A 27,414-nucleotide genomic window follows, 5' to 3' on the forward strand; every position below is an offset into this window, starting at 1 on the left:
GCAAGGTCTTGGAAAAAATTTTGAAGGAGAAAGTAGTTAGGGACATTGAGGTTAATGGTAATTGGGACAAATTACAACATGGTTTTACAAAAGGTAGATAGTGCCAAACCAACCTGATCTCCTTCTTTGAGAAAGTACCAGATTTGTTAGATAAAGGAAATGCAGTGGATCTAATCTACCTCGATTTCAGTAAGGCATTTGATTTGTAGGCCTCCCCCAAACCTCGATGAGGTCCATGATCTCCGCACTAGACCAGGCGGGTGCCCGCCTCTTGCGGCCCGGGCAGGCTCCTGGGAGTCACCAGCAATTGTGCCTTTGCTCTGTGTTAGAACAGCGGTTCCCAACCACTGGGCAGTGGACCAGTGGTGGGTGGCAAAACCCTGCCTGCCAGGCTGTGGCACATTGCCCGGCTGTGGCCCCAGCTTTTGATTATCCCCGCCCACTGGGATTTCCTATAAGGGAATTCGCATGTGCCCACTTCACCATACAGCAGCAGTGTGAGTGGGGCACTGTGTAGGGCTGAAGTCGGTCTCCAGGGTGGGGCCACAGGAATGAGGGGTTGAGGGTGTGGGGGTGAAGACTTTGGCTGGGGGCATTGGCTCTGGGGTGGGGCCAAAGATGAGGGGTTTGGGATGCAGGCTGGGGGTTGGGAGAGAGGGGTTCAGTATGTGAATGGGGATTCTGAGCTGGGGCATGGGGATAGGGTACAGGGGGTGCAGACTATGGAGGTGCATGCTTTGGGGCGGGATGAGGTGTTTGGGGTGCAGGAGGGGGTTTCTGGGATGGGGGGGTGGCTCAGGGCTGGGACATGGCACAGACTTACTTCCAGTGGCTCCTTGTCCATGATGCAGTGGCATGGTTTGGTCCTGGCACACTGGACCACACTGCACCCTGAAAGTGGCCAGCATTAAGTTCAGCTCCACAGGCAGTCCCTGTGCCAAGCTCTGGCTCCACACTCCCATTGTCCCGGGTCCTGGTTTGTTGCCAGGCATTGCTGAGCAAAAACGGACGGAGCTCATTTTGAGCTTGGTTTGAAATGGGACTGGCTTCATTTTTTTTGTCTTGTTTTGATTTTTTATCATGTGAGAGTTAGCTACTGGCCTCCACTTAGGAGCTGGGCCTGCTGCTGACCGGTTCCAGGGTGCAGAGCAGGCTTAAGTGTATGGGCAGCAGCTTTCATAGGCGGGGGAGGGTTTTGCCTTCCCAAACGGCCAGCCTGGCTGCTCCCACACTCCACCCCACCAATGCCTTCTCCCTACCTGTGCTCCGAGGCCAGGGAGGCTGGAGCTGCATGCCACCCACCTGCTCTGTGCTCTGGGGTGGGGAGGCTGGGTCCACATGGTGCCCTTCCTCCCTGTGTTCTAGGGCCAGGAAAGCTGGGGCATACAATGCCCACTCACCCATCTCTCATCCCTGTGGTGGGGGGTGGTGTTCACGTGCAGGTGTTCCCTGCCTCACCGTGGTGGGGGGCAGGGCCTCAGCACAGGGGGTGCGGGTGGGACTGGGGGTTTGCCTCCCGCCGCCCCACCTTCACCAATTACCCATACCCGTGATTCTTGTGAGATTTCAGACCAAACAGAAGATTTTTACCATCTTGAAGGACAGCTGTCTCACAAGAGCAGCACTTCTTAGGAAATTTTAATCCAAATCAAAGTAAAAACCAGAAAACAGGCCCTTGTCTAGTTTTGGATCTAAAGAGAACCAAAAGCCATATTGGCAGGTTCATATACAGGGATAAAAAGCCAAATCACGAATGTCACTTTGAAATATCAAGGTTCCAGTGATACCCCCTAGGTAACTGTAACTCTGAATAATAAAACACCATGAGTGCTGCTGAGATACTCATGTTTATAATTGGAGTTTTGCTGTCATCTGTTGAATTGAATGTGAACACTTTCAGTAACTGCTACTCCTGCTGATTTTTTTAGACTCGTCCTTTGAAGGGGTGACTGATAAACCAATCTTAGACTGTTGTGCTTGTGGAACTGCAAAATACAGGCTAACTTTTTATGGAAACTGGTCAGAGAAGACACATCCAAAAGATTATCCACGTGAGTATTATTTTATTATTACAGTTGAACCTGTGATTATCATTATTATTTCAGTTGAACAATATTCTTGCCAGCAAGTTAAGGAAGTATGGATTGGATAAACAGGCTGTAAGGTGGATAGAAAATTGGCTAAATTGTTGGGCTCAATGGGTAGTGATCAATGTATCCGTGTCTGGTTGGTGGTCAGTTTCAATTAGAGTGCCCCAAGGATTGGTTCTTGGGCTGGTTTTGTTCAACGTCTTTATTGATGATCTGGATGAGGGGCTGGATTGCACCCCCAGCAAGTTTTGAGGATGACACTAAGCTAGGGGGAGAGATAGATACATTGGAGGTCAGGGATAGGGTCCAGAGTGACCTAGCAAATAGGAGGATTGGGCCAAAAGCAATCTGATGAGGTTCAACAAGGACAAGTGCAGAGTCCTGCACTTGGGATGGAAGAATCCCAAGCATTGTTACAGGCTGGGGACTGACTTACTAAGCAGAAGTTCTGCAAAAAAGGACATGGGCATTACAGTGGATGAGAAGATGGATACAAGTCAACAATGTACGCTGGCAGCATATTGGAGTATATTAGATGGAGCATTGCTAGCAGATCTAGAGAAGTGATTATTCCCCTTTATTTGACACTGGTGAGACCACACCTAGGGTGCGTCTAGACTGGCAAGATTTTGCGTAAAAGTGGCCGCTTTCACGCAAAAACTTGCCAGCTGTCTGCACTGGCCGCTTGAATTTGCGCAAGAGCACTGACTTTGTAATGTACAAAATCAGTGCTTCTTGCGCAAATACTTTCACGCTCCCGCTCCGGAAAAAGCCCTCCTGCGTAAGAATACCCAGTGTACACAGGGAAGAACTGTTTTGCGCAAAAAAGCCCTGATGGCTAAAATGGCAATCGGGGCTTTCTTGTGCAAAATCACGTCTAGACTGGCCATGGATGTTTTTACGCAAAAGCACTTTTTGCGCAAAAGCATCCGTGCCAATCTAGACTCACTTTTGCGGAAATACTTTTAATGGAAAAACTTTTCCGTTAAAAGTATTTCCACAAAATCATGCCAGTCTAGACGCAGTCCTGGAGTATTGTGTCCAGTTCTGGGTCCCCATTACAGAAAGGATGTGGACGCATTGGAGAGGGTCCAGTGGAAGGCAACAAAAATGATTAGGACACATGAGCATTAGGAGCACATGACCTACGAGGAGAGGCTGAGGGACTTGGGCTACTTGATTCTACAGAAGAGAAGAGTGAGGGGGGATTTGAAAGCAGCCTTCAACTACCTGAAGTGGAGTTCCAAAATGGATGGAGAGAGGCTGTTCTCAGTGGTGACAGATGACCAAATGGGGGCAATTGTCTCAAGTTGCAATGGGGTAGGTCTACATTGGACATTAGGAAAAACTATTTCCCTAGGAGGGTGGTGAAGCACTGGAATTGGTTACCTAGGGAGGGGGTGGGATCTCCATCCCTAGAGGTTTTTAAGCCACAGCCTGACAAAGCCCTGGCTGGGATAATTTACTTGGGATTGGTCCTGCTTTGGGCAGGGGGCTGGACTTGACCTCATGAGGTCTCTTCCAGCCCTTGTATTCTATGAATCTAGAGACTAAAACAAGGAGTATGGGGATTCTTGTGATAGATGTGATACAAATCTACAGAACAGCCCCAAGTTTTCAAAAATCTTGAGTAGGGCCCCCCCAAACCAGGAAGTTTGGTTAAAAATTGAGATTTAAAAAAATAAAAATGAGGTTGACTTGCCTTCTGGCATTTGAGATTTGAAATGTGCTGTTGGGTTAAATTTCCAAGCTTCTCTTTGCCACCACGTGAGCTAGAGACTTATTCTCTCCCTTTTTTTAAAGGGGCTTAAATACAGTGTAATTACGTAATTCTCGGTGCCAAGGGAAAGTTTTTTTATTTCTGTTTTTGTTTTTATTTTTGTTTTTGGAACAAACAGCAGATAGCACCAGATTAAATATAAAATCTTGAGTTTGCAGCATTATTTATGTCCATATGGAAAGATTCCCATTGATTTCAGTGGGCACTAACTCTGATTGTTTGTGAGGATGGCTGCATGTGTAAAGCATCATTTATATAGTCCTCTTTCTTTCACCAGTTTCAGATGGATAAATAAACAATTCTTAAAATACAAACTTTTTCTCTCTTAAATCAAAGTAGTGCAGAGTTTCTAACCTACAGAATCCATGGTTTTATGGCACTAAACCACAAATAGCTGAAGATTAATCTACAAAAACATGCATAGAAAATGGGGATTTTTGTTTTTTTAATACTGGTTTTTGGTTCCCACTTCATTGTCTTTTTTCCATCTTATTTTTGATCTTTCAGTGCGGTCTTCACTATCATAGGTAATAAAGGCAAGTTTGAGACTCAGGCTATGTCTAGACTGTAGAGTTTTCTGGGACACTGGAGGTATCCCAGAAAAGTTCTGCCACGTCTAAAGAAGGCGTCCGCTTTTTCGGCAAGAGAAAACGTGCTCTTTCAGGGAGCCTTGTATACCTCATTTCACGAGGCATAAGGGCTCCGCTGAAAGAGGAGGCTTTTCCACCATTTATACGGGGCCAAATGGCAGAAAAACCTTTTCCGCAAAATTTATCGGAAAAAACTAGTCCCGTAGTTTAGACCTAGACTAAGACATGCTGTCCCAGGAGAGAGGGGCACAAGCCTTGAGTAGAGACAGGCCCAGTAAGAGGCTTGCCTGACAGCCCAGGTGGTTGGTGAAGATTGCAGGAGGCATAAACATACGTGGGATGGACTCTATTTGAGGGGTCACTGAGGTTCGCTGCCCTTCCCCCTGGACAGCAGGCCGGGCGCCCTATGAGAAGCTATTATATTCAAATCAAATCCTATTCACTGTTGTCTGTGTTCGCTATTTGTCATATGACTGCAGAAATGTTTGCCAATATATCTCCAACTTGGGGGCTGTTTTTTTCATTAGGACTGTCTGACATGTTACATATCACCTACCATTTTAATTGGAGAAAATTTTTCATATTGATCTCCCAAGGGGAATATTATTTTAAAATGAATACTGCCTCCCATTTATTCATTTACAGTAGGAGATAAAGAAGGAAAATATTATATTTCTCATGCTTTATGGTTCCAATATTGACAGAAAAAAAATCTCCCTCATCAAGAGCAAATTTAGAAAATTGAATGTTTGGGGGTTCTTTTTGGTTTTCTATGACAACTAAAAACTGAAAAAGCTAAAATTCCTCTTTGACCTGAGAACATCAGTATTGCTCCTATATAAACAAAACACAAACACTTGCATTTCTCATTAATGTTTCCCGCTAATTTATTTGCCAACTCTTAACAGATTCCAAGTCTTTCACATTGACCTATCTTTCCATTTATATTTTTACAACTAACAAACAAGACCTGTAGAGATATATTATTCAATTGTTATTTTAAAAATAAAATACAAACCCAGTAAAGTCCCAAACACTGTTATAACATGTAATATATTCTTTCCTGGATATACGGGAATTTCCATACAAAGCTCTATTTTATTTGCTTACGTTTACTTCAAAAACTGCTTATGCCAAAGAAGCATAGTTTTTATCATACAAAAGTGCTTCAGGGAGCTATGTGACACAGCCTTGAACTTAAGCACAAATCACTTTCCAAGTCTGCAAGCCCTTCATTATGTTGGACACACAATGAGGGTGATTTAACTGAAGTTACACCGCAGAGCAGAAGAACTTCTGTTCCATTACATTTAAAATTGTATTATGTGTAGGACTCAGTAGAGTGGTGAATGCACATACCAATATTGGGGATGAAATCACTGCATTACACTTTTGTTCTGAGTGTTTTTTTCTGATGGCTCCAGTTGACTCTAGAGTAGAAGAATGATAATATTATGTTTCTCTCTCTGTATGGTTTCAGTATAGGTCAGGAAAAAAACACCCTTTTATGAGCACATTTTTAAAAAGGACTTTTGGGGAATTTAGGAAAAGGAGAGTTTGGGGGGTTTGTGGTTTATATATGTAGAAAGAGTGAAAAGAACCACAAATGGTTACTTTTTAAAATGCTTTTGCTTTCGGGAGTATTGGAGAGACTAGGAGATTTTAATTAGACTTGTGAATTTGGATGGATTTAAGAAAAGAAAAATACAGGTTGAACCTCTCTGGTCTGGGAACATCCATGGTCTGGCATGATTTTAATTTTTAGGATGTCCACTTAGCATGGATGTGACCAAGTTTCCCGCGGTCCCATAAAATTTTTTTACAGCCAGCAGTCCTGCCTCTCCATGTTCTGTGCTGTTATCTAGCTTGAATTTACCCCTCAATGTCCTCTGAGAGCCTAGTAAGCAGTGGAAGTGTTGGAGATGCTGCTAGACTTCCATGGATAGGCAAATTCTCTGGTTCAGCACCTGTCAGGTCTTGAGGGTGCTGGACTAGAGGAGATCAACCTGTAGCAAGTACGCTCACCAGATGCATTTTCATGAGCTATCACAGCTCTTTATAAAAATACTTATGGAAGCCAAAAGTTGTATTTATAACATTTGGCTCATTGAAATTGAACCATTACATTTCCTCTTACATTTTGCTATCTGAAATGGTTAGTGCTTAGGGTTATCCAGAGGGTTATGGGCTTTCAGTACCATTTGTGCTTTTTTGGCTAGTGCCCTTATATTATGTAATATAAAGAACATTTGTGAATAACTAGGGGGTGGTGCCTCCTGCTCGCTATGCTCGCCAAGCTCCCTGTCTTTGGGGGTAGGCAGCCCCAGCTCTCCCCTTGGCCACCAGGGTGGGCTGGGCTGAGGCATGGCAGTTCCGGCCTCCCGCCCAGCCACCAGGTGAAGGCCAGACCTGGCTCTCCTCCCCCCCACCCTCGGCTGTTGGACAGAGCTGAGGCTGGGCCAGTTCTGGCTCTCCCTCCCCCCCCCCCCACCTGTACTTCAATTTGATCTTCCTGCCTCCATTCCTGCACTCACCACCACACACTATCCCTACCCCCACCTCCTTCCTTCATTCCTACATCCCCATCCTACCCTAACCCTCCTCACTCCACACTGCCCATCTCCCTGCCTCCATTCCTATATCCCACTTGTCCCTACCATCCCCCTTTCTCTCATCACTCAGCCCCACATATACCCTATCCCCTTCCTCCCACCCTACACACAGCCTTCCCCTCCCACGAATTGATCGAGCTGCATGTCCCTCCCGCCCAGGAACCACTGGGCCAGGCACCACAACTCTGGCCACTGCAGCAGGTGCCACAGCCCGCCCCTAGACCGGCCTTTCTGCACGGGAGCCTGGAGTGCAAAGCAGCCCTTCTGGAGAGTTGGGGAAGTGGCCAGGGTGCAAGGCCTATCCAGCTTGTGGCGGGCCGAGGAGAGTGCGGCCCCCAAGTGCTGTGGCCAGGCTGGGCCATACAGAGCCAAGCTGCATGTCAGGCGTGTAGGCCGGGAAGGCTGGGGGTGGGGCCCAGAGGCAGGCGGACACTGCTCCAGGAGGCACACAGGGATGGAGCCACTCCAGCCCCCATTTCACAGAGAGGTCACGTAGTCAGGGCTCCTGGGGACACAGAGTGAGATGATGACATCACTCTGTCGTCTCTCAGGAAGTGTTTATAAATAAAGAGAGAGCGAGAGAGAGAGAGAGAATTTAATCCGCTGCACCTAGCACGCACATTGTAGGCATCACATTTTCAGTGCATTTCTAAAACAATTTGCAGGCATGTTGGTCTACGCAAAAATGTATGCCTGGTGGGAACAGCTGTAGAATCTTCTCTGCTAAGTTGCAGGATGTGCCACTCACTAAGGTACAGGGGCTGCAGGGAGAACTGCAGACTTTAACTTGGGAGTTAGATTTGTGTGTCCAGTAAAGGAAAATGAGGGATTCAGAGACCATCATTGGATGGATTCACAATGTCTCCTTTTGGAGTGACAGAGGAGTGATTATTAGACACTGGATTAAAAAACCATATCTAGACCTTAACATCTCTCCAGATTGTGGTGGAAACATCTCTAGCAGCCTCTGAAGTCCTTAGATCTCTGCCTTGGCCAAAGTATGGAGACTATGTTGATAGTGTCGTTAGATTGCCTCCTGGCTGAAGATTGTGTAGCCATGCTGACACTTAGATGTGTCAGTTGCCTTCAGAAATATTGCCTGTATTTATAGTTACTAGGAAAGGTCAACAGAGTTCATTTTGAGATGCTCTATAGCCTTCTTTCTAAAGTCTCCGGGGGCTCTTTGTTGTAATCGCTTCCTCTAATTGTTGTATTTTCCTCAGGATTTTTTCTAACACCTTATTTTGAACTGCTGTTTGTTTTTCTATTATTTCAGTCTCTTTTCTGTTCTCTTCCGATTATTTTTCTTTCTGTTTATTCTTTCTACTCCTTTTCCTCTTCCATTACTTTTTTTCAATTTCAGTGTTTCACCTTTAACTCCTTCAAACTACAGCCAACAACAACATACCTGGGTGGTCGACAAATACCTTTGATGTCGACACCCGCGCATCCAGACTATCGTGCTGAGCCGACAAACATCTGATCAGCTGTTTGTCGGCTCAGGGCGGCAGCCATGTAAATTTAAATGAAGCGGCAATTATTTAAATCGCCGCTTCATTTTCCTATGTCTGGTAGCCTAATCTACATGCCTTTGGCGATAGAGGCATGTAGTCTAGACGTACCCTGAGTCTATAACCAATAATGGCAACTGTAACAGCCCTAATAAAAGTGTGTTCCTATCTGTGGCACTAAATTTAAAAGGGCCAAACTACCACATCACAATATTTATAGATAGATACAATAAATAAATTTTTAAAAAAATGCTTGGGTATAAGGTGGTATAATAGATATACATACCTATACGTACACATACACTACAAATATATACACTGTATCCACATTATCCATATATATTTCTTATTTGGCAGTGCTCCAAGGTTCAATCATAAAACTACATTCCTCATCCAAATTCCCAGGCCTAACATTCCCAGGCCCACCATAAGAAACTTAGATTTTATTTGCTGATTGTGTTATCGCTCTTATGAGGGAATGTGCAAACTAAGGGTTAGATGGGGCATGAATGTGTGAATGGTAACATAAGATGTCCACATAGCAGTGTTTAGCCCACTGGGTAACCTTCAGTCCATGTGTTACGCTTTTCTGGGACTATGGGTAAACATCTTCCCCAGAAAATGACAAAAAGTGGGGGAATGTTTGAGAAAGAAAGAGCCTGAAGCAGCGGTCTGGTGCTGGAACCAAAGTGAGCAAGAATTATACCGTGAGTAGCAGACAGGCCGTGTCAAAAGCAAATGTTTGCCTGCAAGTCAGTGTCTCTCGGCACTAGAACTGCTAGCATGGATAGAAGCACAAGAAGTCTGTAAATACAGGCCACCAGGACAGTCCAGGGACACCCAGCTGAGTACATGATAAAATAGCTGGAAACAACAAGAGTGAAAGCAGAACAACGGGCAGTAAATATTTTGGAGGAAAGTAAAAGGGGAGGCATCAAACATGTAATTAGTGATTAAGATGATACATACAGTGGGTATCATAGATTGTTTATCTCTGTCTATAAATGGCCCTTTGGATGGCTTAGGGGATGTTAGTAAAATCCATACTATTAATTAAGCTGTGTCCATTGCCATAGGTACAAACACACAGGTGCTCATAAGAACATAACAGCCGTACTGGGTCAGACCAAAGGTCCATGTAGCCCAGTAGCCTGTCTGCCAACAGTGGCCAGCACCAGGTGCCCAAGAGGGGGTGGACCGAAGACCATGATCAAGCGATTTGTCTCCTGCCATCCTTCTCCAGCCTCTGACAAACAGAGGCCAGGGACACCATTTCTATCCCCTGGCTAATAGCCTTTTATGGACCTAACCTCCATGAAATTATCTCGCTTCTCTTTAAACTCTGTTAGGGTATGTCTACACTACCACCCTAATTCGAACTAGGGTGGTTAATGTAGGCAACCGAAGTTGCAAATGAAGCCTGGGATTTAAATATCCCAGGCTTCATTTGCATCTTACCGGGCGCCACCATTTTTAAAGCCCCGGTAGTTCGGACTCTGTGCCCGCGGCTACACCTCCATGAGGTGTATCGGTAGTTCGGATTAGAGAGCCTAATCCAAACTACCTACTCCGTGCCGCGTGTAGCTGCGGGCACGGAGTCCAAACTACCGGGGCTTTAAAAATGGCGGCACCCGGTAAGATGCAAATGAAGCCCAGGATATTTAAATCCCGGGCTTCATTTGCAACTTCGGTTGCCTACATTAACCACCCTAGTTCGAACTAGGGTGGTAGTGTAGACATACCCTTATAGTCCTAGCCTTCACAGCCTCCTTTAGCAAGGAGTTCCACAGGTTGACTACACACTGTATGAAGAAGAACTTTCTTTTATTAGTTTTAAACCTGCTACCCATTAATTTCATTTGGTGTCCTCTAGTTCTTCTATTATGGGAACTAATAAATAACTTTTCTTATCCGCCCTCTCCACATCACTCATGATTTTATATGCCTCTATCATATCCCCCCTCAGTCTCCTCTTTTGTAAACTGAAAAGTCCCAGTCACTTTAACCTCTCTTCATATGGGATCCGTTCCAAACCCCTAATCATTTTAATTGCCCTTTTCTGAACCCTTTCCAAGGCGAAAATATCTTTTTTGAGGTGAGGAGACCACATCTGTACACAGTATTCAAGATGTGGGCGTACCATAGTTTTATACAGGGGCAGTAAGATATTCTGGGTCTTATTTTCTATCCCTTTCTTAATAATTCCTAGCATCCTATTTGCCTTTTTGACCATTGGGCCAATAATTCCTGGCCTCCTCTTTGCCTTTTTGACCAAAGGCCATTGGGCTGCCAACAACAATTAATGTACTTTCTTCGACAATAAACCTGACTTCGTATCTTATCTGAGTCTGGGTCTTTGGGGGCTCTGGTGAAGTCTATCGTGCTGGCTGCCTGCACAGAGCTGGCACGATATACTGAGGGAGCCTTCAAAAACGCACAGAGCCAAACGTTTATCATCTGACAGATCAGGAGACCTGTCAGGATGCCACACCACATCACTGTCCTGACCAGTGTTCCCTCTAACCTGCATGGTAGCTTTAGTTTCACAGGTGATTGATCAGCCTCGCCCAGTCAGTCCGTTCCCTGCACCAAACCTCGAGCCTCTGACCCGGCGGGGCTGGTTAATCACCTGTGAAGCTGTACTGCAGGGCAGCTCAGAAGGAATACTGACACTGGTCCTGACCTATGATACATACTTCCTGCAATTCCTTTCTCTGATCATTAGATTTTAAAACTCATATTTACTTAGGATCTCTGTCAATTTTTTTCACATTTATGGTATTTAGCTACATTGTCTGCCATGTCATTTCTTGCTATCCCAGCATGTGCTGGGATCCATGGTATTTCAGTGTTTACTCCAGTGTATTCCAGTTTTGCTGTTTGTAACAATATTTCGTTAATTAAGTCATTTTTGCTATCTGTATTCCCATTTTTAATTGTCAGCTGGTAATCTGACAAGACGACAACAGCATTCATCATCATAATAACATTATCACTGCTAGTTTGGCCATGAAACAGCTACATTTGATAATGTAGTGGATTTCTTTATTCCATGTGACATTCCATTCAATGTCGTCCCCACTCTCCTGATTTTCTTATCTTTAAACTCATCCATAAATATTGAGCAGTGCTTCAACCATTTATCACATACTTATGGATTTGCTGTAATTAACCCATTTCCCTCTCCTTTTCCCCTTTTAATTTCATTTATACAATTCCATATTTATGTTACGTTGGAAGGCACAATTTGCCACCTGTTATGTGTGATCTCATGGCTATAGATATGCTAATTTCTTATATGTATTTTTTTGTTTTCATTCCTTTATTAATATAGGCACTGAGGATTCCCCTCCCCGGGTTTTCCACTGAATTCCCAGTTTTCTTCACATATTTGTTTAGTGTTTGAATTTTCCCTGTTGACTTTTACCCAGAGGTTAAGTCTAATAATATAGTTCTTAACGCCACAGGCATGGCACCAGCAGCTCTCCACGTTACACAGAAAGAAGCTGTAAAGGATTCACCATGTGCAATGCCTAATGCCTGGGCTCCGTGGAGTGTAGCATCCAAGTAAGCATTTGGCACCAGCATTCAGTGTCAGCGTTCTCTCTAAGCTGCGTGGCAGCACAGTCCCAGAGCTGTTTAATGAGCCCCCCAGCCAGGGGCTTAAGACTCAGTACTGACTGGGAGAGACTCACCACTCTGTCCTCAGGAGGGAGCTGCTACTGTTGCTGAGGAAGAAATGCCCCTCCACCCGCCGGGCTGCTCCATGTGCGAGTCCTGAGTCCCTGGCTGCGCAGGGCCCTTTAAGCAGCTGTGGGGCCGTGCTGCTGCACAGCTCAGAGGGAACACTGGCTGGTGATATTAATGTTCTATAAAGCATTGCTGTTGTTGTGTCACTGCTGTAGTGATTCAGGTACTTTTAAGTGTATTGAATTTATTTTTACATTTATCTACAATATTTTCAATGTGAGCCTTACATGTTAGTTTGCCATCAAATGTCACACTGAAGAATATATAGCTTTTAAATATACCTATTTGTTGCCATATAGAGAGAATTTCCTCATATTTTTTAATTTTTCTTTTAGGTTTGAGAATTGACAATTTAAAGCCCCGTGTTTCCCCAGTGCATACTTTTCCTAAATGCTTTGTTGATTTGTTTCTCTGCTATTTCCTGATTTCTGTTTTGAGCCCATTCGCCATGATCATCTGCAAACTTGGATATGCCTATTTCAGCACACATTCTTTTGGGGGAAATCATTTACCTTTCTTGTTTAATAAGATAGGACTGGTGACATTCTCCTGTGAAGTGTCAGTTGTGATTGTAGGGTAGGCTTTCGCTATTCTGACTGCATAGTTATTTTACTTTAAAAATCCTTTATCTGCCTCTGTAGTCTTTCTTTGATGCCCATGGATGCTATTTTATGCAACGGATCTTATGATTTTTAAATATCTAGGAAACCTGTATATTCTTTATTTATCCTATATTTTTGTGCTTTCATCTTCACTCTTATTAAATGGTCAACTACATGCCTCCCCCTCCTAAGCCCACTTTGCACATTGTAGTTGTTCCTCTTTCAGTCTTTGTTTCTTGCATGGCTTTACTCAGACATGATGTAAGGGTGGCTGGCCTGGACACACTGAGGTCTTGTTCTCTGCTCACCTGTTGTTATACTGGGCCTCCATCGCATGGTTCAACTGCATTGGTAACTCACTTTTTCTCCATATGCTGCTCTACCACATTAGCAGTCTTTTCAAATCCTCTTCAGTCGGGTGTATTAGCATTTTGTTACATATGCCATCCTTACCTGGTGCAAAATTTGCTCTTAGCTATACCTTTTCAAATTTTCCTCATTTAATATCTAATATCCTATCCTTATCTTCATCTCACTCTTCCAATTCTCATGATTCTATTAGGTTTTTTTCCTTTTGTGGATTTCTATATCCTGATTTTCACCGTTATTAAGGCTGAGGAATATTTCTGCTCGGGGTTCTGTATTTTTCTTCATGAAATCTTTGTACCCCTCAGTCTGGTGCAATGAGCTCTGGTGTAGAATTGCTCTTGCTTTGTATTCCATTTCGTAGAATCATAGAATCCTAGGGCTGGAAGAGACCTCAGAAGGTCATCGAGTCCAGCCCCCTGCCCAAAGTAGGACCAATCCCAAACAAATCATCGCAGTCAGGGCTTTGTCAAGCCGAGACATAGAAACCTCTATGGATGGAGTTTCCACCCCCTGCCTCAGTAACTCATTTCAGTGCCTCACCACCCTCCTGATGAAATAGTTTTTCCTAATATCCAACGTAGACCTCTCCCATTGCAACTTGAGACCATTGCTCCTTGTTCTGCCATCCCTCACTACTGAGAACAGCCTCTCTCCATCCTCTTTGGAACCTCCCCTCAGGAAGTTGAAGGCTGCTATCAAATCCCCCCTCCCTCTTCTCTTCTGCAGACTAAACAGACCCAAGACCCTCAGCCTCTCCTGATAGGTCATGTGCTCCAGCCTCCTAATCATTTTGGTTGCCCTCCACTGGACCCTCTCCAGTGTGTCCACATCCTTTCTATACTGGGGAGCCCAGAACTGGACACAGTACTCCAGGTGTGGCCTCACCAGTGCCGAATAAAAGGGAATAATCACTTCTCTAGATTGTGGTTATTCCATTTATTGTCCTAATCTGCTAACCTTTGATGTTTTAGCCTCTTTACTTATTTTCCTATGGTACTTTCTCTAACTTTCCTTTTTTTTCTGTTTTTTTGTTGTTGTCCTTTTAATTGCTTTTTGTGCAATTGCCTTGTTTATTTTAAAGAAGTGATTGTAGTCTAGATGCTCTCTTTCGAAAGAGGCTTGTAGTCTAGATGTAGCCTCTGACCTTCTAATTTGAGTCCCTTTGCCCCCTCACAAAGATAACAAATCAGGACAGAACCCCTAAATTCGCTTTGCCCTTCATTCCTGACTCTGGGAGACTTCCATGGCTCTTTAGAACAGGGGTGAGGAAACTTTTTTGGGTCAGGGGCTGCTGACCTTCAGAAAAAACAGTTGGGGGCTGCACATAAGTGAGAAGCAACCAAACCCTCACTAACATGGCCCACAGGGTAGGGAGCCCTAAGCCCCAGGGGCTGAATCCAGGAAAGCTGGGGCCGCAGGACTTAGGTTCTCTGCCTCCGCTCTAGAGCTATAAGAACAGTGATTGGCCATAAGTGACCCACAGGCTGGACACTTTTTATCAGGGTTAGCCTCTGGCGGGCCGCCAGATACACAGGTAAATAAAGCATCAGGAAGCCTGCCAGGTCAAACCCTGGCCTTCCACATCCAGCTTGTGGGCCTCTTAATGCCCACTCCTGCATCAGAAATGAAAACATGCAAACTTAGATAAATGTAGGTGATTCAAATGTGCTTCTTTGCCCCATTCTTATGACTGTGTCAACACAGAGAAAACCTTTGAAACGCCAGTGCCATCTAAGCAATGCACATGTGCAGAAGCAGAGAGAGAGAAAGTGTTAGAATACCAGGATTCTCCTTTTTATCGTGATTTCTCATGAAAAAATTTGCAGCCCACTGTTAGGATGGCCCTGATGAGCCGAAGTAAATGCTTCCAAGTTGTTATCTAGTGTAATTACTTTCTATGGAACAGTCAGTAGACTGTTCCTTTTTCAGCTGGTGAGGTTTTTCACTCTGCTTCCCTCAACTGGATATCCTTAACAAGATGTTCTTCTGCAGCTTCAGTTTTCAGAGCCAAATTCCATAACCTGTTTGATAATCGAATCCCTACACTTGGTTGTCTAATGCCCACACTAATTTTGCCATTCTGTTGTCTATTTATCCATTTTGTACTGAAATTTGAGAAGAAATTTTTACCAACAGTCTGCACTTGGAGAGGTCAGTCCCTAGATTTAATTGAATTATACTTGTATCTCTCTTAATAAATGCCCTGAGGCTGGAGAGCGTGGGACTAAGCCAAGCCTGAATCTAGAATCAGCCCCACCTGAGGGGAATCAGGCAATTCCCTACAAAGATCAAATGGCAACCACAACAAATGGGGGATATTGCAGGGAGAGGGGGAATATAAAAAGTTCCTGCAGGACTATGGGACTGGGAAGTGTGGATGGTAAAGTCTAGTGAGTGCTGTGAAGAAGAAACTCTGACTGTTTTGGACTGAATGTCTTATCTCCCAGGGAAGCAATAGAAGAGCTCTGGGGTTGCCAGGTGTCCAGTTTTGAACCAGACAGTCCAGTATTTGAGCTTTGTGTTTGGGAAAAATTGAGAAAATATAAGTGTCCAGTATTTTCTAACTAAGATGTAATGTTGATTGTGATGTAAGTGTCTGGTATTTTTGTTGAAACCATTTGGCAACCCTATATGAAGCTAAACAGAAATAGCTTTCAGGAAGGGTTTTCAAACTGTTTGGGAGCTGAGCCCATGTGTAAATATTGCATATGGTACTGCTCTTTTAATCTGAATGTATAGTCACTTTAGTTATGTGAACCAAAAGCCAACTGGCATTTCATTATTGAAGTGCACTTGCTAATATAGCGCTTGTGTTTGCAGATTCTAACAACCACCTTGGTGTGTTAGGTGCGCAGCTGCAGTGCGGATGGACCTAGGTCCCTGGCAGTGCAAATCTGATCTTTGTGTTGCTACAATGTTTGCCTTTATAAGGATGAAAGCAAAAACCGAAGGTCTAATTCTTCTTTAGCTTAATAATCAATGGTGGCTGCCTGGGAAATGCACGTCACTAGTAGCTGCTGGCTGATCCTATGGAAGGCAAAGGGATTGGGAAGCACCTTCTACCAGGGTGCACTTTTGCCTTGGAGCTGCACAGCTGGAGGTGGGTGGACCCAAAGGATGGTCCGTGTTAGGAGCCCACCAGCTCCACTGCTGGCCCCTGTCTGGGAAATTCTTCTACCTTACCTTACCCAGAAACTTTTCTTCTGCTATGAGGGAGCACAATCCTGAAAGGAGGGCTGAGGGATTGTGGGCTCAAGGAGAACAAGCTTGGGGATTAAAGGGAAAGTTTCTCTTGGTGTAAGAGCAGGTGTGAAAGTAACTTACAATTCTTACAGGTACTATCCTATCCTACTATTCTTAGTAGGCATTTTTTAAATTACTTTCTACTATAAATTGTGCACCTGACAACAGACTGATCTCGTCAGGGAGGTGGGGATGGTTCTGATCTCTGTTTATACATTGACTACAAAACTACTTTACTTCAGCAAGAGGATCCGCTTTTACCATCTGTGGGTGAGGCCCAGACAGTACAGTTACATCACGTCAGGTTTGAGTTTTTACTTGTCAGTTCACTTCTGGCCTGAAGAGGGTTTGCAATGTAAAACGTTGTGAATGTGAGATCTACAATGAAAGGGTTAGCGTGAGGGTTCAGTGAGCATGTGCAGAGACAGAGCCCAAGAGGGCTGACAGCAGGTGTGTGGCTCTGGGGAAGTGGTTCTCAACCTGCAGACGACAGTCGGCTTACGGCCCAGTCAGCACCCAGCTGCAGCGCATGTAACACCCTCAGGCCATATAACGCACAGAGAGCTGCATGGAGATGTGGCTCACAGTGGTAAATGGGTTGAGAATCGCTGCTGTGGAACATTGTTGTGTCTGCTCAACCTGCTCCTCACCTAGGCACCGTGAATTCCAGCCCTATTGTGAGTGGAAATTGGAAGCACAAAGACATGTGCTTACTGTCCACCTCTGCTAAAGGCGTTTTGTGTTCAGGGAAACATAACCTGAGCACAGCAGAATATTCAGAAAGCCCTAAAACAACTTTTAAAAGAAATGACACATGCCAACTCTTGCGGGGAGGAGAGGTGAAGTTAGGGAGCAGAGGAAGCTGTGGGGAGGGACTGGGGCCGCCATGAGGAAAGGGGGATAAGGGAGAACAGTTGTGGGAATAGGTCAGGGAAGGGAAACATTGGAGCAGGAGCACTTAGCTGCCTCACATCCTCCTTTGATCTGGCATCCTTGTGGGGAGGGGGAGGCTGGGGCAGGTAACTTTACCTGCCCACAAGGACGGTGGGGCCACTGCTTCTGGTGGGGGGACCAGCAGCAGCGTGAGACTCCATCCTCCCCCATAAACAGCTCCTTACTTGCTCATTAGACAGCTCCTCTAGGTCCCTTGCTGATTATTTTGGTGCAGTGCAGCCAGCTCTTGTAAGAGCTGTGGGATGGGGGGGGGCACACCCCTACTTTCATCTCTGTGTAAGAGACATCATAAGTAAAATCCCGCAAAGCAGGAAGTTTAGTTTAAAGTGGAAGTGGGCAAAACCAGGCCCAGGGGCCAAATCCGGCCTGCCAAGCGTTTCTCTCTGGCCAGCCCAGCTGATTAGCAGAGTGTGCATATTTACAGCCTGCAGCCTGTGCTCAGCTGCCCCTCCCCACCACAGACACACTCCCCACAGCTTGCTCCATCCTGCAGCCTGGCTGCCCCCAGGATTCTCTCTGCAGAGCGGGTGGGTGGGAGAGGGTTGAGAGGAGTGCTGAAGTCTGGGGGTGCTCCTCCCCAACACCTCATCTGCTGCTTGTCCCCCTCTCCCCAACCCCTGCTCTGCAGAGAACTGCTCCAATCTAAAGCCTGGATTGTCAGTGATTCAGGGGACTGGAAACACAACAAAGCAGGGCAGCGTTCCCTGTCTTGGAGCCACAGCGTGGCTTCTCTCAGAAACGTCCCCAGCACATGCTCTGGCACTGCCTCACAACCCCGGTCTGTGCCACACACACGGTCACTATCCCACCCACACTGCCATGCACACTCAATCGGTGTCAGTCTGTCTCTCATGTACAGAGTGTCTCTTCCACGCTGTCTCTCTCTGTAGCCACCAGCCCCAACTCTCTGTCCAACACCCTGCTCCTTCCGGGGTGGTCCAGAGCTAGACCAAGACTAGGTACCAAAATTCGTGAAGGGGACCCCTGCAAAAATGATTGCCCACTTGCCAGTTTAAAGTCCTCTGGTACAGGGAAGGATTCTTCTAAGAGCCAGCAGAAGGAACAGAGGACAGCACACCTCAGGACCATGCTGGCCTGCTTCAGATGTCTCCTGTTCCAATGCCTAAAGCAACTCAAGTCAAGGAGAATGTACCCTGAATACTGATTTTTGTTTTGCTTAATCACAGAATTGCTGGCAGGTACAGCTATGTTTACCGGGGGGAATGTTAAAGTAAAGGCTCATACCAATTGGCCAGCATTGGTGTGTGTGTCTGTCCAGCTGGGATATGGACTGCTTCTCCACTTATGTATTTCACAGTTCTTGAACGCTCCTAACCTATTCCACTTTAATAAGATAACTTAAATATTTCTTTGTCATGGATTGTGCGCTGAATATTTTCAGTCCCCATTAAATAAGCCTTGGCAGAATTGGATGCTTCAAGCAGAATTTCACTATAATAGGAGAGGGTATAATATCCTAGAATATTTGAACTGGAAGGGACCTCAAGAGGTCATCAAGTCCAATCTCCTGCTCTCATGGCAGGACCAAGTACTGTCTAGATCATCCCAGACAGATGTCAGTCTAACCCACTCTTACACATCTCCAGTGATAGGGTATGTCACGAGGAGTAACGGTAGTTCAAACTAGGAAGCCTAGTTCGAACTACCTAGTTTGTGCCCCGTGTAGCCGTGCTGCACGAGGTTCGAACCAGCGGGGTTTTAAAAATGGCGGCTCCCCGCTTATGCAAATGAAGCCCGGGAAATTCAAATCCCGGGCTTCATTTGCAAGTGCGGTATGCCTACATTACCCTCCTAGATCGAACTAGGAGGGTAGTGTAGACATACCCTTAGTGTTTAACAACCCTGGCAGTTAGGAAGTTTTTCCTAATGTTCAACCTAAACCTCCCTTGCTGAAGTTTAAGCCCATTGCTTCTTGTCCTAGCATCAGAGAGAACAATTTTTCTCCCTTCTCCTTGTAACAGCTTTTAAGGGACTTGAAAACTTCTCTCATGTCCCCTCTCAGTCTTCTTCTATCCAAACTAAACAAGCCCAGTTCTTTCAGTCTTTCCTCATAGCTCATGTCTTCTAGAGCTTGAGTCACTTTTTTTTTTTTTTTTTTTTTGCTCTTTGGGACCACTTCAATGTCTCCACATATTTCTTGAAATGTGGTGCCCAGAGCTGGTCATGCTATTCCAATTGAGGCCTATTCAGCACAGAGTAGAGTGGAAGAATGACTTCTAAAGTCATTCGCACAGCACTCCTGTGAATGTATCCCAGAATCATGGAGTTTTTTTTCCCCACAGTGCAAACACTGTCACACTGACTCATATTTAGCGTGTGGTCCTCTATAACCCTTAGATCCCTTTCTGCTCTATTCCTTCCTAGACAGTCGCTTCCCATTCTGTATGTGTGAAATAAATTGTGCCTTCTTAAGTGTAGTACTTTGCATTGCTCTGGCCCAGAGTAATGTGCTCTGGCCCAGAGGATGGTAGTAGGGCCTGTCTTCACCTTCTACAGTATCTCTTGGCAGTCTGAAAGTCAATGTGCCTATTCCATTTTAATCAATTCTCTTTTTTATTATTTTAAAGGACGAGCTAATCATTGGTCAGCCATCATTGGTGGTTCTCACTCTAAGAATTATGTTCTTTGGGAATACGGAGGATATGCCAGTGAAGGTGTTAAACAAGTTGCAGAGTTGGGGTCCCCAGTAAAAATGGAAGAAGAAATTCGGCAACAGGTGAGTGTAATGGAAATAACTGAGTATTTTTAAGAGTAGCTTAGTTTTCACTTCGAATGGCTTGGCCCTTGATGTGTTAAGAAATGTCATTGCACTGGCTGACTCTTAACTGGACAAAGTAGGAAGGCCCTCTGCGAGTAACTTAATATTTGCCTGTGGGTTTTTTTTTTAAATGGTTTTTTTATGAAGCTAATAAGATGTCAGTAAGGACAATTTACATTTGTTTATCAAGTTATTGACATGGTCAACACTCTAACAAGTGGAAATCTGACTTACAAAGTTAAAATTCATCTTCAATGGGTTAGTCAATGGCAACACTTGTAATCTGTTAAAAGGAACATGTTGAAGATTGCTAGTCTAGTTAGGCAATGTATAATGTGCTTTTTTTACCTTCTGATTTTCACTTTGTATTTCATGACACAGGCACAGTATCATTAGGAGGAGATGCAGTATGTCTAATACATTTCCTGAAGTCCGGCAGGTGCCTTAGTAATGACATTTACAAGCGAAGTAACTAAGGCCACGTTAGTGTAATTCAAATAACAGTAGAACTAGAAGCCCCAGCCCTCTTGTGCAAACACACAGTACAGAGATGGTCCCTGCCCTGAGAAGTTTACAATTTAAGGGATCCTACAAACCTGTATCTTCAGCAGATGACCGGTACGGTAAAGTTAGCTAATCTAATCTGTACAGCTGAAGACAGTGGTGGCAAATTATTGCTCTGAATAATTCCAGATGCTTCGAGTGCAAGCAAAATACACTCTCTAATGATTAGCTCAGAACTTGCGTGAGAGTAGTACTGTACCATGTTCAGCCACAGGGTTAGTTTCACCCCAGCAAGAGCAGGGAGATATGAAATCCATAGAGGCATCCTTTGCAGACCATGGTCTGGACACAACCAGACAGTGCTGTCACTTCTTAATGTGCCCTGGTCTTTTGTGATCTTGATAAGATGGTTGCAGCCACCTGGTACTGACTGAAAGTGACAGGTTTGTGGGAATGGACATTTGAAAAACCTGCATTTCACTTTGAGGGTCCTCTATACTGTGTGTGTCTGTGACGTGAATGCTTAAATATGGGACTCCTCTTTCAAATGACAATATATAGTGACTTTTAATGTCAGGTTTAAATATGAACTGAACTAGCATTAAAAAGGGGGACATTTTCATAGCTCAAGAAAAAAGTAGATGACGTTTACTCAGAGTTCAATCAGTAACTACTCTAAGCTACAAAATGAATAGATAAAGAAATTAGGTTTAGGATTGGCAAAAAATTCTCCAGTGACACTTCCCCCCTCCCCTCATGTAATTTCAACTAATGAGACCCTTTTGAGAAGTGCCTGATTTTCACAGAATATTTCAAGTTGTTGACATACCAAACACCTGTAAACCAAAAACTCTAGGCTGAAAACCAAAGATTTCAATTTGGCAGTGTCACTGCTCTGTATTTATAGGGTAAACCTACATGATGGATTGTCTCCCATGACACACCATCACAGTTCAGCAAGAGTGGAGAACATGATGTGTTTTGTGTGGGTAGGTAGCACAAGGGAACGATGGACATCTTCAGACCAGTTCTAATTAGGCACCTGCTTTTTTATATTTAGACTGAATTGTTAGTCATGTTTTTAGGCTTGAAAGATATTGCATATGCACAGATCTGGTGCACAGTATATTTACATGACACCCAGCAAAATTCATAGCCATGTTTTCAATACTTGAAAACAACAAATTGATGTTATAGTTTACAGTACGTGTATAAGACATGCACTTGTCAAATACAGTAATTAGAAAATTCTCTACTGCTAAACCAAGGTACTTGCATTCACCAGAATTGTACATAGAAGGACTTTTGTGCATTTAGGTTTAAAAGTAGGAATACAGTTCCCTCATTGTCTCTAAATGAGAAGCTGTATTTCCTATAACATTACCTTTCTGGGTGATTAAAATTGCATGCTGTTGGCTAAAGGTTAATGTCCTTTAAAATTAATTAAATGACTCTTGACTACTTCAAAGACTGTGTATAATGATTACAGTGGCTGATTGCAAGGGACTACTAGCTTTGCTCAGTCTTATTCAAATGAATATAATGATTTAGATTGATATGGATCACTTCTTATTTTCTACTGGATAATGGCTATAAATAAATTAAGCATGCCTTGTACATCCAAAAATCTTGTTAAACAACAATATAGCAACTGACAGTTAAATTTTTGCCTTAAATCCAGAAAGGCAAATAATGCTGTAATTATTTAATAAATCTTATCTTTTATTCCTATAATTTAGTTGAGCTAATGATTAAAAGATAGGTCCCTGTCCAGTTTCGGATGAAGTCATTCCATTGACTACCATGAGCTGGATCACAAACTCCTAATGACTCAAGTTTCCCAAGGAAGGATGACAGAATTAGAACTTGTTAGTTAGTTGTTATCACTAGAATATAGTGAATATAACTCACTATACTTCAATTGGCAGCCTTTTCCAAAGATCATCCCTTGCACGGAAGCAAGAGCTTTTTAGGCATTCAACTTGATCTAGATGCTCCAAAATTCTTCCATTTATAATTTGCACAAACAAGAACACATGGTTGAAACAGAAGCAAAGAGCTTTCTTAAGATTTTTTTCCCCCATTATGAACAGCAAGTAGTACATAAAACAAACCCTGTGCAATGTCAATAGGGCTGCCAGATACTTTCACAAAAAATCCCAAAAATGGCAGGAAAAAAATTGGTTGAGCAAAAAAAAAAAAAAAATTGCTGCGCCTTTAAATGTCTCCTCACTCACCCTGCCCTCACAAGATGCGGCAGGGGAAGAACTTTACATGTCCAGTGTCCAGTATTTTCTGTGGTTTTTAATGGAAAGGGGCCAGAAATAACGGACTGTCCAGGTAAAAACCAGACACATGGCAACCCTATAAGTCAAACTGTTTTCTGTGCATTCAATCCCGGTCTCTCCTGTAGGCTTTGCTAAAAAGTCTAGAGGCTGCGAGAGAGAAGGAAATCAAATCCTCAGTTCACTTGCTCAGTACTAAGTGAGAAACTTTTCTTTTGTTTAAAGTGCCTTAAAGTAAACCATAGTTGCACTTGTTTCCTAGGATGCCCTTTGATTTGAAAGAGAGCCGCATGATTTTAATGGGACACTTTTGCAAAATTTGCTTTTAATGAGGGAACAATTTCTAGTATCTCCTACTAGTCTAGATTGGCTCATAAATCTTTGTTTTTTCTAAGATGCCCACAGCAAGCTCTTTTTTTTTTTTAATTGGTTGACCCCATTAGGAACCAGGCCTTTTAAACAGGAAGAGGTTTGTAGCATGTTTCATTTTATGCAATATCCATTTATCAAAATCCATACTTTATCAGAATCTACAGATTCCTTTTGTTAAGTACTGAGTTTTCCATTCACAAAATACTTTTGCATCTGCATTTGATGAAGTGGATGAATTGGCTAAAATGATGATATGACTGGACATTTTTAAAAGTGCATATGGAATAAATATTCATTTCCTTTTAAAATGTGTTGCCTTTATTGAAATCACATACAGGCAGTCCCCAGGTTACGTACAAGATAGGGACTGTAGGTTTGTTCTTAAGTTGAATTTGTATGTAAGTCGGAACTGGTACATATTGTAGGGGAAACTCTAGCCAAACATTTCTCCAGAGCTCAGTTTTATTCTCCCACACCTCACTTTCCTCAGTCCTTTATTCTCAAGTTGAGGTGTCTGTTGAGAAAAGCCGCTCCGCGTCTCCTGGTCTGTTGGGGGGGCGCTAGCTTCACGTCTCCCTGGTCTGCTGGGGGGAAGCAGCTAGTGCGGGGTTGCCTCACCCCGTTTGTAAGTAGGGATCTGATGTAAGTAGGATCCATGTAACCCGGGGACTGCCTGTACTTCATTGTTCACGTAGTGTGGGAAAGTATAAATATAGGTATCATTTCTACTTTCTTCTCTTCAGTCATCACAATAACTCTCTTCTTTACAAAGAAAATTGTCCTAGTCCTTAATTTAAGCACATTAGGAGAAGGGCAAGAAAGGGATTCCTATTTTTTCCTGGTTGTTAAAGGTGAGGTGAACAAAATTGCACACCATTTAAGGTGAAAATGTACCATTGATTACTATAATGGCATAATCACACTTCCCATATAATATTCCCCATGTTTGTACAGCCTAAAATTATGCTCCTTTTTTAGTTTCCTCTGCTCATGGAACAGATCTGTTTGGGCTCTTCAGAATGATACCCAGATCACTTTTCTGAGAGTTGCAGACTGCAATCTGCAAGCAAAATTTACTTTGCTTTAACAGTGCCTGTTAAATCTCATCTGACATCTTGGTCTAGATATATTGCAAAATACATAGTTTTTCAATTTGCTTCCTCGAAGCAATGACTAAGGAAATATTTTTAAAAGGAGCTGGAATATATTTCACTAAAGCTGCATTGTGCTTTCCACCCCACTTTTCTCTGCTGCAGTCAGAACTCATTGGAGGAGGGGAAGGCACAATAAACGTAATAAAGAAATTTAAAAGCGATAGTCATTATTTATAGTGATGATATGATATGCTCACTAATGTTTGTCCTAATGTAAGCTCTCTGGGAACTGGTGTGAAAAATAGTGCTGGATCTTATATATGTTGCTTTTTCACCATTGTTATACATGAATGGCTTCCAAAAAAACACTGCCCAATGCCAAAGAAATAAGAATATTGTGGCAAACACTAAACTTATCCTCTCCACTCAGTATATTATAGCCATTTCCAAGCAAACTTGTTAAGCTACCCTCATAACAGGCCCACTGAACACAGCTTTAATTTCTGCCTGTATAGTAGTTAAGACCAGGCCTTCATGCAACCCTTCAATCTCCTGCATCCTAAGAAATGGAGTAAACTACATCGGGGGCAGACCATGCTATGACTTGGTCCAGATGGTTGCAGGTGACATTAGAGATGAAATATATTTGTACAGTTTAGCAGTATTTTGAAACTGGTTGGCTTCATGCATAGAATGGGGGTTCTATACCGGCTCCCCTTCAACAAGCAGTTATTAGCTTCATGCTTTACAAGTCCTGTGATTCTGAATGCTGCTAATTTCCATGTGTCGCTACAGAAGGCATGGATGTGAAGTCTGGAGTTGGTTGAAGACAAAAAGGAGGGAGAAGCTGGTGTAGAAGAATGGGAGAAGCCTATGTGGAAATGGGAAGGATGATGTAGCTGGTTTGGGGAAATGGAAAGAAGCTTGCATTTTATATAGTAAAGACTGGAATTCAGTACTGAATTCCTTGCTTTTTAAAAATTTCTAAGAATGTTCAGTTTTCCAGTCACTACCTGTTAACCCCATAACCTTGAGCCCATTCCTCTAGCATATAGATATGTCTGCTTCCCAGTAACGGCTATTTACAGTTTGAAGGAATGACTGAAGTACACAAACCTGTACAATAACAGGGGCTGATTTGAAGTTAGTGAAAACTTCATATTGGATCAGGGCTATGCATGCATCAGTTCTGCAGTAACTCCTTTGCAAGCAGGAAGGTCTGTGCACATCTAAGAAATGCAGGCATTGAAACAGTATAGGCTGTGAATACTGAAGTTTTCCAGAACTCAAGCAGCCATCAAAATGCCTGAGTTTGTAATTACTGTCTATAGATATCAAGGGTATACAATATATACAATTAATGATACATTATAACAGAGCTTGCCAGCCTAGCCTAATTAACTTTATCTGAACTTTCTTTTTTCTAAAATGAAGGTATATTCTCAAAATAGTGAAGTCAGTTCACTGTAGTAAAAATAGAAGTGCTGTCAATTTTATAACAAGCAGACCTATCTTCTCTAATTCCTAGTGTCTTATTCCTTGAAGCAGTGTAGGAGCCCCCTAGCAAACTATTTGGACTAAACAGCTCAAATTGTCAACAGTGCAAACTAATGCATCTTGCAGCAATTCACACTACCCAGTTAGCACTTACACTCTTGCCGTACTGTTGTATATTTGTGAGGGAACAGCAGCCGCAGCTGAGCTCTTAGGGGTTTCATACCACTAGGGAGGCACCAGACTGCACCGTTTTTGCATAATTACTCATCATAGTGCCCAGGAAATTATGGGAGACTAAATTCTGACTCAACTTTGGAAAGTGTTTTCAAATGTTTCAAAGCTGTGAGGGCATATCTACACAGCAAGGCTAAAGTCAAATTAAGCTAGGCAACTTCAGCTACGTCAATTGTGTAGCTTAAGTCAAAATAGCACCTAAAGCTGAGTTAAGCTATCTACGCGGCAGGAAGTTGAAGGAAGAACACCCTTCCTTCGATTTCCCTTGTTCCTCGTGAAATGAGGGTTACCATGAATTGAAGTAAGAGGTCTTCCAGCTCAATGTCATTTCAAAATAAAGGCTTGTAGTGTAGATGCACCCTGTGTTATTTTGGAATAACTGACATTATTCCAAAATAACACTGCTGTGTAGACATACCCTGAGAGAGACACTGCCCTATATACTCTGAACTCCATAAAGTTATTTTCTTAGGGTATGTCTACACTACAGCACTAACTTCGAACTAACTTAATTCGAATAAACTAAGCTAATTCGAATTAGTGCATCTAGACCTAAAAACTAATTCGAATTCGCGTTTTGCTAATTCGAAATAGCATGTCCACATTGAGTGGACCCTGAACTGAAGTTAAGGCTGGCCAGAACCAGTGCCGGCAGGGCATCAGGTTAGGACTTAGAGTGTGGAGCTGCTGCCTCAGGCTAGCCGAGGGCTGTGCTTAAAGGGACCCAACCCCCACCCTGAAAAGACAGTTATCAGGGTTCCCCGCTTGCTTGTCTACCTCAATGAGGGACAGCAAGGGACAGCAAAGCAGTCCTGTCTTGTAGTGCCCTGAGTGCCCACTCTCAGCACATCATTGCACTCGGCCATCAGCCTGGCTGCACTTGCCACAGGCTGCTATCCAGAGGGTTCAATCAGGGGCCTGTAGGATCCAGGGGGCCCTGCAGGAGAGCTTCCACCTCGAGGAGCCCGCAGAGCCACTCCAGTCCTCCCCATCGGGGGCTCATGCCCCATTCGTCCCTCACCTCCTTCCACTTAGTCCTCCCTACCCCCCTTCCTGATGTAAAAAATAAAGGACACGTGTGTTCAAAAATAGAAAATGTCTTTATTTTAACAAAACTGAGGCCGGGGGGGATTAACCTCTGGGTAGAC

General features: G+C 43.6%; 1 protein-coding gene across 1 annotated transcript in view; it reads left to right on the forward strand.

Annotated features, from left to right (window-relative positions):
- The window catches only part of SPON1 (spondin 1), a 384,871-nt gene that overhangs the window by 114,911 nt on the left and 242,546 nt on the right, over nt 1–27,414 (forward strand). The window contains exons 5-6 of the mRNA XM_075927822.1: nt 1,929–2,051; nt 20,090–20,238. Coding sequence (XP_075783937.1) covers nt 1,929–2,051; nt 20,090–20,238 — 272 coding nt within the window. The remainder of the gene's footprint in view (nt 1–1,928; nt 2,052–20,089; nt 20,239–27,414) is intronic.

Source organism: Pelodiscus sinensis, chromosome 4 (genome assembly GCF_049634645.1).
Source record: "Pelodiscus sinensis isolate JC-2024 chromosome 4, ASM4963464v1, whole genome shotgun sequence".
Classification (NCBI taxonomy): Eukaryota; Metazoa; Chordata; order Testudines; family Trionychidae; genus Pelodiscus; species Pelodiscus sinensis.